The sequence below is a fragment of the Carassius auratus genome, chromosome 34, assembly GCF_003368295.1.
Source record: "Carassius auratus strain Wakin chromosome 34, ASM336829v1, whole genome shotgun sequence".
NCBI lineage: Eukaryota > Metazoa > Chordata > Actinopteri > Cypriniformes > Cyprinidae > Carassius > Carassius auratus.
Window position 1 is genome coordinate 12,499,789 of NC_039276.1, and position 12,098 is coordinate 12,511,886.

The 12,098-nt window shown below is 36.5% G+C and overlaps 2 protein-coding genes across 2 annotated transcripts in view; one reads left to right on the forward strand and one right to left on the reverse strand.

Annotated features, from left to right (window-relative positions):
* Positions 1–218: 218 nt before the first annotated feature.
* LOC113053230 (isocitrate dehydrogenase [NADP] cytoplasmic-like) lies at positions 219–6,256 on the reverse strand. The gene is made up of 9 exons (XM_026218089.1): positions 6,093–6,256; positions 5,062–5,191; positions 3,203–3,494; positions 2,894–2,999; positions 2,314–2,491; positions 1,848–1,999; positions 1,402–1,542; positions 1,141–1,303; positions 219–929 (listed from the first exon to the last, which is right to left on the reverse strand). The coding sequence occupies exons 2-9, from the start codon at positions 5,181–5,183 to the stop codon at positions 836–838; spliced, it is 1,248 nt and encodes a 415-aa protein (XP_026073874.1). The 5' UTR covers positions 5,184–5,191; positions 6,093–6,256; the 3' UTR covers positions 219–835.
* Positions 6,257–8,244: 1,988 nt separating this feature from the next.
* kcnh3 (potassium voltage-gated channel, subfamily H (eag-related), member 3) overlaps positions 8,245–12,098 on the forward strand; it is a 93,449-nt gene continuing 89,595 nt past the window's right edge. The window contains exon 1 of the mRNA XM_026218090.1: positions 8,245–8,694. Coding sequence (XP_026073875.1) covers positions 8,619–8,694 — 76 coding nt within the window. The 5' untranslated portion in view covers positions 8,245–8,618. The remainder of the gene's footprint in view (positions 8,695–12,098) is intronic.

Below are 12,098 nucleotides of genomic sequence, written 5' to 3' on the forward strand. Positions count from 1 at the left end.
CTGCAAAAGGTTGTCCCGTTTAATATTTTTGTGGAAATTGTAAAATTGTTAATTCAAGATTTAAAAAGATAGAAAGTTCAAAAGAACAGCACAGATAAAAAATAAATCAATACATAAATCAACATAAATCATTTCATTGCATCCTAGCCAAATCAAAGTATTAATTTCTTAAAAATATAAAATAAAAACATGACCAGAAAGTGACAAAACACATGAGATATTCTTCTTAAAAAGTCTCATTTATTATTGATGTCATAATTACACAAGACCTAATCACATAAGCACACAGACTGACATAAACAGAACCATATAAGGGAATTCATTTGTAATGCAGTGACAGACAGTGGTACTGAGTGAACAATGAACAGGAATGTCTACTGGTGAGAACTACCAGTACTTCAGTTGATCTCACTGTTCCCGGGAAGGCGTCAAGAGTGGATGCCAGAAGACAAGACAACTACACACTCAGACAATAAGTCAACAGGTGTTCAAGCACCTGAGAGATAGCAGTAAATCTTTTTTGCACTACAGGGGATATGATAAAAAATAAAATAAAAAACGTTGCAATGTTAAAACGTGTAAACCGTGATAAAAGTTACTATATGAATGCTTCAAATTAGTTTTTAAAAGCATAATGAAGGTTACAGTGGCTCCTTCCATTTAAAAAGACACTTTCTTATCTTCCAGTTGAAAGTGCACTGCTCCCCCTACTGGACTGGTCTTTGGTCCCAGTCAAACAGGAAATGAGACTAAAACAGAGTCTGCAGCTTGACGTGAGGTGAGGGCTAAACTTCAGTGTGTGCGTGTGTTAACGCCCCATCAACATCCAGCAGCTTTACAGTTTGGGATGACTTGACAACTTAATCTTCAGATTCTCAGCCAGTTTGTCCAAGAACTCAAAAGTGTTGAGGTAATCGGAGCGTTTGACACTGCAAAGACATAAACAGAAAAAATACATATAAAATATCATTACACAGCCTAATAATGTTTTGTTGCTGTCCTTTAAAATCTGCATGTTTTTTTTTTTATGCTATATCATGCATTGAACACTCAATTCATGCAGTCCAACACCACTCAAAACCAAAGATCTCCACTGAGCCCCAATGAATAGTAGTGTCCCAGAGTAGATAATGGACGTACTCAGACATGCCCTTGATGCAGATGGCCAGGTCCTTGGTCATGAAACCAGCTTCAATGGTCTCGACACAAACGGCCTCCAGTGCCTCAGCAAACACCCGCAGCTCTGCGTTCTTATCAAGCTCCGCCCGGTGCAGCAGCCCTCGTGTCCACGCAAAGATAGAGGCTGATGGGACAAAAGTGATCATGAAAAACTGTTTTGTGTGCATCATCTGGGGATTTTATAGATTAAGAGTGGAAGTAAAGCAAGTATGTTTTCCTCACCAATAGGGTTGGTGGACGTCTCTTTGCCCTGCTGGTGCATGCGATAGTGCCGTGTAACTGTGCCATGGGCTGCCTCAGCTTCTACTGTACGCCCATCAGGACACACAAGCACACTGGTCATCATACCCAATGACCCATAACCTGGAGACAGAGAACCGAGAGATTACTCACTATAAATTCATTTTCATGGTACTTTCCATTATACCTTTACCACAAAAACATGCAAAAATTTAGTAAACCGTTAGTAAGATGGTTTAATGTTTTAAATAAAACAAAAGCGCCTAGTGCTCACCAAGACTGCATTTATCTGATCAAAACTATTTTAATATACTGGACAAAAGCATTCATTGAAAACATTTCTTTTTTGTATCTGGCAACTCTTTCGTCATTTGTGGGGTTCAAATATTAGTATTAATTATCAATAATAATTTTGTATCATTACTCACCTTGAGCTACAGAGTCTGATTGCACGTCTCCATCATAGTTCTTGCAGGCCCAGATAAATCCGCCTTCGGACTTCATGGCCTGAGCTACCATGTCATCAATCAGCCGATGCTCATACCAGATGCCTTTGGCTTCGTACTGAGCCTTGTACTCTCTGCAGCACATACAGTGTCAGAAAGCTCTTTATCATTTTTTTTTTCTGAATTCACTTCTCATTGTTTGTCGCTCTGTCATCTTATTCAATGTGTGCATACAGGATTATGAGTAGACATTCATGCTTAGATGCCAGGACAGAAGAAAACCTTTCGTAAGGAAAAATTGTATTGATTTACACGGAGGCCTTTAAATTTACGACAGGCAGTTTCAGACCCATTTTCTTTAGTTCAAAAAAACACTGTAACTAGATGGATTACTGGGGGGAATTAATTCAATGACAGTTCATAAGAAACCATTTCACCGAGGACTCACTTTTCATAGATTTCCTGGAAAATATCTTTGAATCGGCCATCATATTTCTTCAAGATGGTGTTCTTGGTGCTGAGGTACATCGGCCAGCCTTTGTTCAACCCCATCTTGAAAGAGCTATGGGCAAAGTCCCGGATTGAACTGTCTGTGTTGTACATCCCCAGAGCAACTCCACCGGTACCTAAACATACAGAATCACACATAGTGTCAAGAAAACCTGGTCTAAAAGAAGATATGCTTGTGACAATTAGATTTAGAAACAACTAGGCTATGTTCCAATAATTTCAAATCAAATATCAAATCTTTGCACGATATCCATTTCATCTAAACACTATTTGCAGTCCCAGGACAGTGCCATGTGGCTTCAGACTGTAACTCTGACAAGACAAACATGCTCAATAATCAAACAAGTGACAGTCCACTGTGATGACATCACCATACAGAGATATTTCTGACATACAGAAGGGCTGCATTCGAAATCTCAGACTTCCCTGCTATGAAAACAATGTGTGAACAGAATTCAAAGTTTTCATAAAATAGTATGTGAAAAGTTCCCAGAAATTTTTAAATCAATGTAGGCTACCTTTAAAGTCGTGGACAACAAACTTGAGTGGCTCTCCTCCATTTTTAGGCGTGTATGTCATTTCCACCGTTCCAGGACCGGGAACAACGAAATCTGTAGCCTTGTACTGTTCAAATCGAAAAGGACAGATTATCTCAGGAGACCTTTTACCTGTGACTAATTTCACCAATATTAAATGATGATTGCTTAGTTATGATGTAAACTTTGATGAAACACCAAAACAATCCAACCCAAAAAAATTCCAGAACAAATTCCCAATAAGGCTTAATTACAGATATTCTAATACATGCACTAGGAAGAGCTCCCTACCTGGTCTCCATGTGCGTGCCTGCCGATAATTATAGGCTTGATCCAGCCTGAGACCAAACGGGGAATGTTTTTGCAGATAATAGCCTCTCGGAACACAGTTCCTCCCAGGATGTTCCGGATTGTTCCGTTAGGAGAGGGCCACATCTTCTTGAGCTTGAACTCCTCCACGCGCTTCTCGTCAGGAGTGATGGTGGCGCACTTGATGCCGACACTGTAGCGCCTCACAGCCTCCGCCGCCTCGACAGTCACCTTGTCATCTGTGGCATCACGGTTCTCCATTCCCAGGTCATAGCTGCCACACAGAGAGCAAAAAAAGAAACCTCATGAGTTTTGCTCACCTATGAGAATTATTCCATGAAGTTATTGACATATTAACAATCATTATGCATTTCTTTGATTTTTGCAAATTACCTCTTTTGGTAAAAGGTCTATTATTGTAAAAGAAGTTCTATTATTGATGTTCAATCAAATGGAAAAAGGGGACTATGCACTATATACAGTAGCTTACTGTACATTACACTCTAATTAAACACATTGTGGGTGGCAGAAAAAAAATACATACAATTAAACATATCCCTATTAAAGCTATTTCTGTTACTTATGCACATAGTCTGTGTGGGTATGGTTATGAAATAATAAAAAACATACAGTAGATGATTATCAGCTACCAAAAACAAGCCTTCAAATCTTCGAACAGCCATGCACCATCAAAAGAGTTTTCCACACTGATTTAAATTCACTCGTGCTCTCAGCTGCTAAGAGCAAATGAAAGGCCTCATCTGTTCTGCATATACGTGACTGAACTGATGAAAGCCTCCTCTCAGAGACTTTAGAACCAGTGAGGAAGAGTGTGAGACACTAAACATATAGACTTCAGAGAAAGCATCCCAGAGCTACAATACAGCTCTACTGATGGGGGTGAGGAACGTTCCCATACCCTTCTTGTTCCATGTCCTCACTATTGTGTTAAGTATGATGTGACCTTTCACCCACTTTCCTTCAACTCCATGGTAATGATTCTGAAAATCTGTTGGTGGCGCTAGAGGACTTCAAAATAACTAAATAGGGGTGCTTTTGACTTGTTCAATCCATCAAAGAAAACCTGTGAGGTATAGATCGCATTCAAAAAAAACAAAACAACTAGAAGCACAAATGACAGGTAAACATATGCAAACAATCTTACGATACAAGCTCAAAGACCACTCCGAGGTTCAGTGGTAATGACTGAATGGACAGGCGTCAAGAGATCCCCCTTAAGTGACCACACCTTGTTTACTAACGTACTGATAATACTCTTATCAGACCGATAACCCACCGACACTTCACCTTGCAACTATTCTTCAAATCTTTAGGTCAAGTTCACGAACTATGCTGAATACTTCATTTATTTTAAACAAAAAACAGGTCTTTCTAGTTAAAGAGCCACTCCGATCAAACCATAACCTATAAAGTTCAAAGTACAGATGCTGACAAAAAGTGATGTTAGGTAATAAAAGTGAGTGCTTACTTATGAGATGATAACATTTCCCTTAGGTTTTGAGAGATACCACATTGTACTTACCAATAGGAACTATTTGTAAAACCTGGCAGTTTTAAATATCAAAGTTACTGAAAACTAATACTGAAAATTAAAGATGACCTTATAATGGTTTCACAGTGCAAACAATGATAATATGGCATTAACTTTAGTGTTATGGTTACCATGTTAAATTACTGTAAAACACCACTAATTGGCAGCAAAATGACGTTAAATCAGCTTAACATACTGGCTGAAATCTGAGTATTCACAAGGGAAATCAGGCATAATGAGAGAAATGCGCACCTGCTGGCGTGAATGGTACACACACACTTAATCTCACCTGTGCAGGTCGAGCTCCAGATAAGGGAAAATGAGTTTCTCTTTTATGAGATCCCATATTACTCTGGTCATCTCGTCTCCCTGCATCTCGACCACAGAACCCGCTTTGATCTTCTGAGACATTCTGGACCCTGCAAAACCAATGACGGTTATATGTTAAGATGTATAGTGGCATTAATACTTGATCCCTGTAGAATGAGTAGATTCCACTGAGAAAAGTTACACAACCTGTGAGTCAGCATTTCTGCCTTAAACCTGTTTTAACGGACTGCATTTTTGAGCCTACAAACTAGACTTAGAAGTCAGTAGTTTGTATGGTTTTCCATAATTAGCAATAGTAATACCTTAGTTTTAAAGATATGCATGGTAATACCGTGGTATTTTGTGATATAGTAAAAGGACCTCCTGTTCTTTTAGTTACTCTGAACTATGCAAGTACAATCACTATGTTGTTACTATCTCTGTACTGATGTACCAGCTATTCTCATGCAACTAATGTAACAGCACCTGACACTGTGTAACACGACACAGGCCTTTTATCCACCACTGAGAGATTCACTGTATCTTAGTATAAACTGTGTTCAGGTAACAAACGTTTCAACGTCTTGTTGCAGTTCCACAAACTGGCACTGGTTACGTAACAAAACAATTAGGACATAGGTCAAATACAACGCGAGCAATCCCAAACATATATTCATATTTTAATAAAAGAGTTGTAGGTAATGAGGCTTTAGAAGACTACTGGGCTACTTATATAAACAGTCGTAAAAAATATAAATGCGACAAAAACAATTAATTATTTATATATGTATACATATATATTATATAGGCTATTATGCAATTTATATATGACAACCGCTGTTTCAAAGCCTGAGGTTTTTTTTTTTTTTTTTGTGATGAATGTATCACTTTAACAGTGCTTCATCAGTAATGCTCGGTACTTTGCAGGAAACGTCAGATGAAAAAAAAACGGCTAATGTAATGGGATTTACCGGCGATTTGAACGATCGCGACGCAATATACTACGCCTACCTTTTCTTTTGAGGATATACCGGAGTAAATAGAGAAGTATCAGATGGTTGATGTGTCGTATGGAGGCTTGGAGGTTTTTAGACTAGTCTTGGAAGGCGTTGTTTCCTATCAGCTGAGTGGACGGCATAGGCTCTCTCCAGGTCTGCTCATACATGTACTTCTTCAATCGGATAATCCTCCACCAATCCAAGAGAATACGGAACTATACAGTCCCTCCTTCGTTATGCACCCTATTGGGAGGAATTTAGGTTCCTGGATAATAGCTGTTTGCAGTGGGACAGACACTAGTCTTCCTCCAGGGGACGCTATGCAGCTCAAAAATGGCGGCCCATAGGATCACAAATCCATTTTCTTTTCTTTTTACAATTGAAATAAAATGGCCAATAATTAAGAAATGACTTTGAATATATCAAATAAAAACTATTTTAGAATACAAAATATTTTAGTGTATCAGATATTCACTATATATATATATATATATATATATATATATATATATATATATATATATATATATATATATATATATATATATATATATATATATTTATTTATTTTAATTTTTTTGTAAATTAGTCCATTACAGTATATGCAAGACAAACATATGCAAGACTCATTTACCATTCTGCCCTACAAAGGCAAAAAACCTTAACTTGCTGGCGTGTGGAGCTGAGAACATTTTTTTAAAGATTTTTTATTCGTCCAGCCAAATTAATTACGTAGGACACTGGAAATCTGGCAAGTATACTTATGTCCCCAAAATATCAATAACAAATTTTCGATAAATCCATAAATCCGTACATTTGAAATACCAACCTGTCTTTGATAAAACTTTTGGTTAATAATATTGTGGAATTCTTTATATATAATTGCAGTTAATTTTTGGTATTATTATTTTAAAGATAATTAATGGATGGATATAGCCTATTATTTAGAACCACCAAAGCCCGCCCATTCCCCCCGCCCATTTTCTGCAAGTCTACTCCCTTTTACCTAATTTCAGTACTCCTGCTTGCTTTTAACGCAACCTTCGGTGTTGAAAGGTGTTTATCCTCCAAGTTTGCGTTAAGAGTAAGGGAGCGAAATTGTCAAAATGAGCACTGTGCCGTCTCCTGTGGGAATGCAAAATTCATACTTACCGGCAGATGTCGCAATTTTCTGCCTTTTATTTAGTTAGTACATTTGTATGGCAATCTTGTTATAAGTTGTTTGGTGGAGACATTGCATTTAATTTCTTCTGTCGCACAGGAGAAAATAACAGTAAATATTTTCTCCCCTTATTATTCTGTTTTATTATAATTGAGCACAAACACATTGATCATGTGAAAAAAAAAACTGAAAAGAAATAGTCAGGAATAGCAGTAAAACACTCTTGCACATAGTTATACTGTTTGATTTATGAATCAATGACAAATAAGGATGTCGAAAAAAATAAAAGAGAGGAATCTGCTTAAAGTGATAATTGTCTAAAATGTACTAAATACTTGCCTTGGGCTGTGAATTAACAGACAATGTTATCATACTATATGCACTTTATTATATTCTAAAACATGGGTTATAATCATACAGTCTATGGTTATAATATAAGGTATAACATATCTATATTTTTAAGTTCTGTTAGTAATGTTTTTAAAGAATATATAAATATTGTTTTTTTTTCTGAGGTTCTTTCAACTATGCCAACATTTCCTTTAAAAGGTTATAGTTACACTACCTTGACAAATGTATTCACTATCAACAAGGTTTAGACTATTCAGTCAATTTTTTTTTTTTTTTGGATTCAAATTAAGTAAATCACGTCAAGTAATTGACCCTTAAATATATAATATATATATATATATATATATATATATATATATATATATATATATATATATATATATATATATATATATATATATATATATATGTGTGTAAAATTAGGAAACAGTAAGAACCTTCCACAGTCACTAAATATTATTTTTTATGAAAAATTTCTAACAAAATCAAAATTTTGTCTGTTTATGGATCATTTCATCTGAATAAAGAGTCTTTAATAAAAATAAAACTAGTAGGGTTCTAGCCTCTTTACCAGACTCATGCTCACCACGTGACGTGACATCTGCTGGTTATAGCAACTAGAGAAAGCCAGTTATATAGTGTAGATGTAGAAGCAAGGCTCGTGGTGCCAGGAGTCCACACAGCATCAGTGCGCAGTCTCTTCACCAGTCAGAGCTCCGGTCTCCAGCGCTGCCGTTACGCACAGGTTCATCTGATCTCCAAGCTCCAGACTTACAAAGACACGAACACGGATTTTCCTCTTTATGACACGATGTAAGGCAGATATGTGGGCTTTTCGTTAAAGGATATGGTAACTGTTGAGCTGCCAAAGTGGAGCCGCGCGTATCACGGATCGGGGCGCTCCTGCAGGGTCTAGGATGCGCGCCCGGAACATCCCGATTTTTACCCGGGTTCGGGGCTGAGCAGGAGTCCTCTACCCCTGCAGGGCGCAGAGGCGGGAGGAGGACGCAGTCGACCCGCACCAGGATGCCTGTGATGAGAGGTCTGCTGGCCCCGCAGAACACCTTCCTCGACACCATCGCCACCCGTTTCGATGGCACCCGTAAGTGCGCAGCTTACCGTTCCTTCACCAAAGTGTCAAATGCAATTACAAAGTTTTTGGGGCAAATTTAACAGTCACTCGATGCTATTTACACCTGTGCGTAAAATGGAACAGTATAGGCTCTTAATGCCCGCGCGGGGACATATTCAATCCTTTCGTGCAGCTGGTTGATATTTGGTAATTTTATATACATTATACATTTTGGTGTTGACTTAAAGTTAATATCCATGCTATTAGTCTAAATGTTGTTTAACACTGTGAACTCTGTCTCTGCCTAAATTATAAAGAAAGATTTATAGTTTCATTTCCCTGTCTTGCTGAGTTCAGTTTGCTGCATATCTTATTTGGGATGTTCTGTGCTCTGATCTGTTCCCTGGCATCCCTAGTACATTTTATCTCATTTTCTTCTTAGCATCTCAAATAATTACATATTCTGAAGAGCAGAAGCAACATAATAAGATTTAACAGTGTTTAAGAATGCATTTTACTTGACATCTGGATGGCTCACTGAGGTGAAAGAGGTCAGAAATCTAAGAGTAAAACAGGTGTATCTGTCATTACTCAAGTGTAACATGATGAGTGTGAGAAAATGCACTTCTGAGCTTTCTTCACATTCTTTAGACTGATCTTTCATCTAAAGCCACAGAGAGTGAATCTGTGATTTTTAAACAGAAGGGATGAGTAACTTGTGTGCTATCCGGCTGAGTGTGTGTAGGTGGATAGAGGGTCGCTAACATGCAGCTTCACATCCATGCAGTGTCTGTCCAGTGGCCAAGTGGTGTAGTTTAATGGTTAAAGGGATGTTCTGGGTTAAGTGCAAGTTAAGCTAAATTGACAGCCTTTGTGGCATAATGTTGATTGCCACAAAAAAACATGTGCATGTTAATATAAATTTGGTGTTTAAATTTTACAACTTGCCATGACAACAGAATGCCATAAACCCTGTAACCCGAAGAATGACTAAAATTATTCAAACGGCTCTACAGCTAAAAAAAATCACAAGTTAACAGAATAATTAATTGAACAGCTTTTAGACAATTATAAACTTCACATTTTTGCTTTTAAAAATCCTCCAAAATTGGTCTGATTTTCTTTTGTTGAACTCTAAATTGAAAGGCTATTTTCTCAAATCACTCAAAGGTTCATCACTACAGTATCAACTAAAATGCCTTCTGAGTAAAGACAAGAACTCATATTATTGTTTGTCACTTTATAGCCTCACACACGGTTGGGATCTGCTGCATTTAAACTCAAAGTGACGTGCACTATCAAAGGATTAATTCTGCTGTTTGATGCCAGAGAAAAGGAGAGAGGGGCGAGAGGAGAGTTTTGTGCTGCTGGTGTGCTCCCATTTGAGAGGAGTTCAGAGACAGGCCAGTAGAGAGAAGAGATAGTTGCTGTAGACACTGATAAACACTGGACTGCATTAATGCTGTCGGCTCCTCACATTCACACATACTAACAGAAAGAGACGGATTCAGCGGTTATTGTGGCTTATATTTTGAGAGTATGCATTAGGGATGACTGGATCAGTCTTCAGAAACAAGACACTTCTGGAAACAGTATTAAGTGGATAAGTTCTCACAATAGGATGAATCCAACTTCGTGATCCTTACTTTGTAATAATTTATACAAATTATATTTAAATATAACATAACATAACAAAATAGTAAAATATATTATATAAGCTTTGAAAAATATGAACTTGGTAAAAAAATAGTTGTGTAATATAGAAATTATTCGTCCTCATTTGAACATGAGCAAAAATTTTAAAAAGCACAAGCAGTCAGACAGTGTTCAGCCACAGCACTCAGACACAGATAACACTGCCTGTCAGAGGCAGTGAAAAACAGAAGAAGAATTAGTTTTTTTTCTCCACTGCATGTCAACAAACCTAAATATGATATGTATTATGGTCTGATTGTTGTATATATATATATATATATATATATATATATATATATATATATATATATATATATATATATATATATATATATATATATATATATACAACAATCAGACTATAATACATATCATATTTAAAAAGTATATATATATATATATATATATATATATATATATATATATATATATATATATATATATATATATATATATATATATATATATATATATATATATATATATATATATATATATATATATATAATTTGCAGTTTAGGCCTGTTTTGTGGCTATTTGAAGTTTGTTGGCTATAATTATTTGTTTTATCCTCGAAAATCATAAAACTTATTGGTGTAGATATTGGCTTTGATAGTACTTTGTATCAGAATGATAAGAAGACCCTAACTGTAAGGGATATCACTCCACCACTATAGTATGCGTTTATTATTTTGCTGTGTTTCTAGATTATATTGACTGACCAAACAACCATGCTAGATAGATTTTTTTGTTGTTGTTGTCTACATATATTAGTCTTCTTGAGCATGAAGATATCAGACAGACCGTCTTCCATCTGTTAGAGATGTGTTGATCCCTGCATCTGCACATTTAACTCCTGATCTCGATATGAGCTAACTAAATACAGCTAGCCAAAGTCTTTGCAGTGAAGAGTTTAGACATCAGAGAGATTTAAAAAAAAAAAAACATTCTCTGAAAAAATTAAAAAAAGGAAAGACAAAAGGAGGTGATTCGGTCTTTGTCATCCATATTCAATCAAACATTCATTCAGAGCATTCAGCACATTTCAGACAGAATAAATGCAGGGCTTTCCATTCACCGAACACACAGCTAATTACACACCCCTAACAAACCGATTGCAGTCATCATAATTAACAGCCGGCAGTGTCAAGAATTCATCTTGGCCTGTCTGAGCGTTTGTTTAATCTCCAAAGCAGATGAGAAAGAAACTGAACAAAACATTGGGGTGAGCCATAGACTGAGTCTAGTCACACAGTAGCACACACACGCACGCACGCACGCACGCACGCACACACACACACACACACACACACACACACACACACACACACACACACACAATCACTTTCAGAAGCTAATGTTTACTTGATTGTTTGCCTTTTGTTGAAGTCCTAATATGTAATACACAATACCATTAAAAGTTTGTGTTTGGTAGGATTATTTTTATTAAAACAATATGCCTGAATGCATCAATGCAGATACTGTACTAAATTAATTACTCTAAGTGAATATCACTTATCTAAACCAAATAGAGTATTTTTACTGTATTTTACAAACGACTGTTCGTAGTGCCAAAGGGTCCTCACAATTCATCATGGCTACACATTTTGCACACTCTTGTCCAGTGTTAAAGAGTCATTCCAATATTCCAATATAAATAAATGTAATAAATATAAATACATTTTTCTCTTTACTAGGTACAATATTTCAAGGAATCACCAGGAACATTTACGTGATAT

Excerpts from the sequence above, each read along its gene's own strand:
- LOC113053230 (XM_026218089.1), bottom strand. The coding sequence starts at position 5,183 with ATGTCTCAGAAGATCAAAGCGGGTTCTGTGGTCGAGATGCAGGGAGAC. Across the intron at positions 3,000-3,202 it reads GGCACGCACATGGAGACCAG|TACAAGGCTACAGATTTCGT; the intron begins GTAGGGAGCTCT and ends CGATTTGAACAG. Across the intron at positions 2,000-2,313 it reads TTCCAGGAAATCTATGAAAA|AGAGTACAAGGCTCAGTACG; the intron begins GTGAGTCCTCGG and ends TATGTGCTGCAG.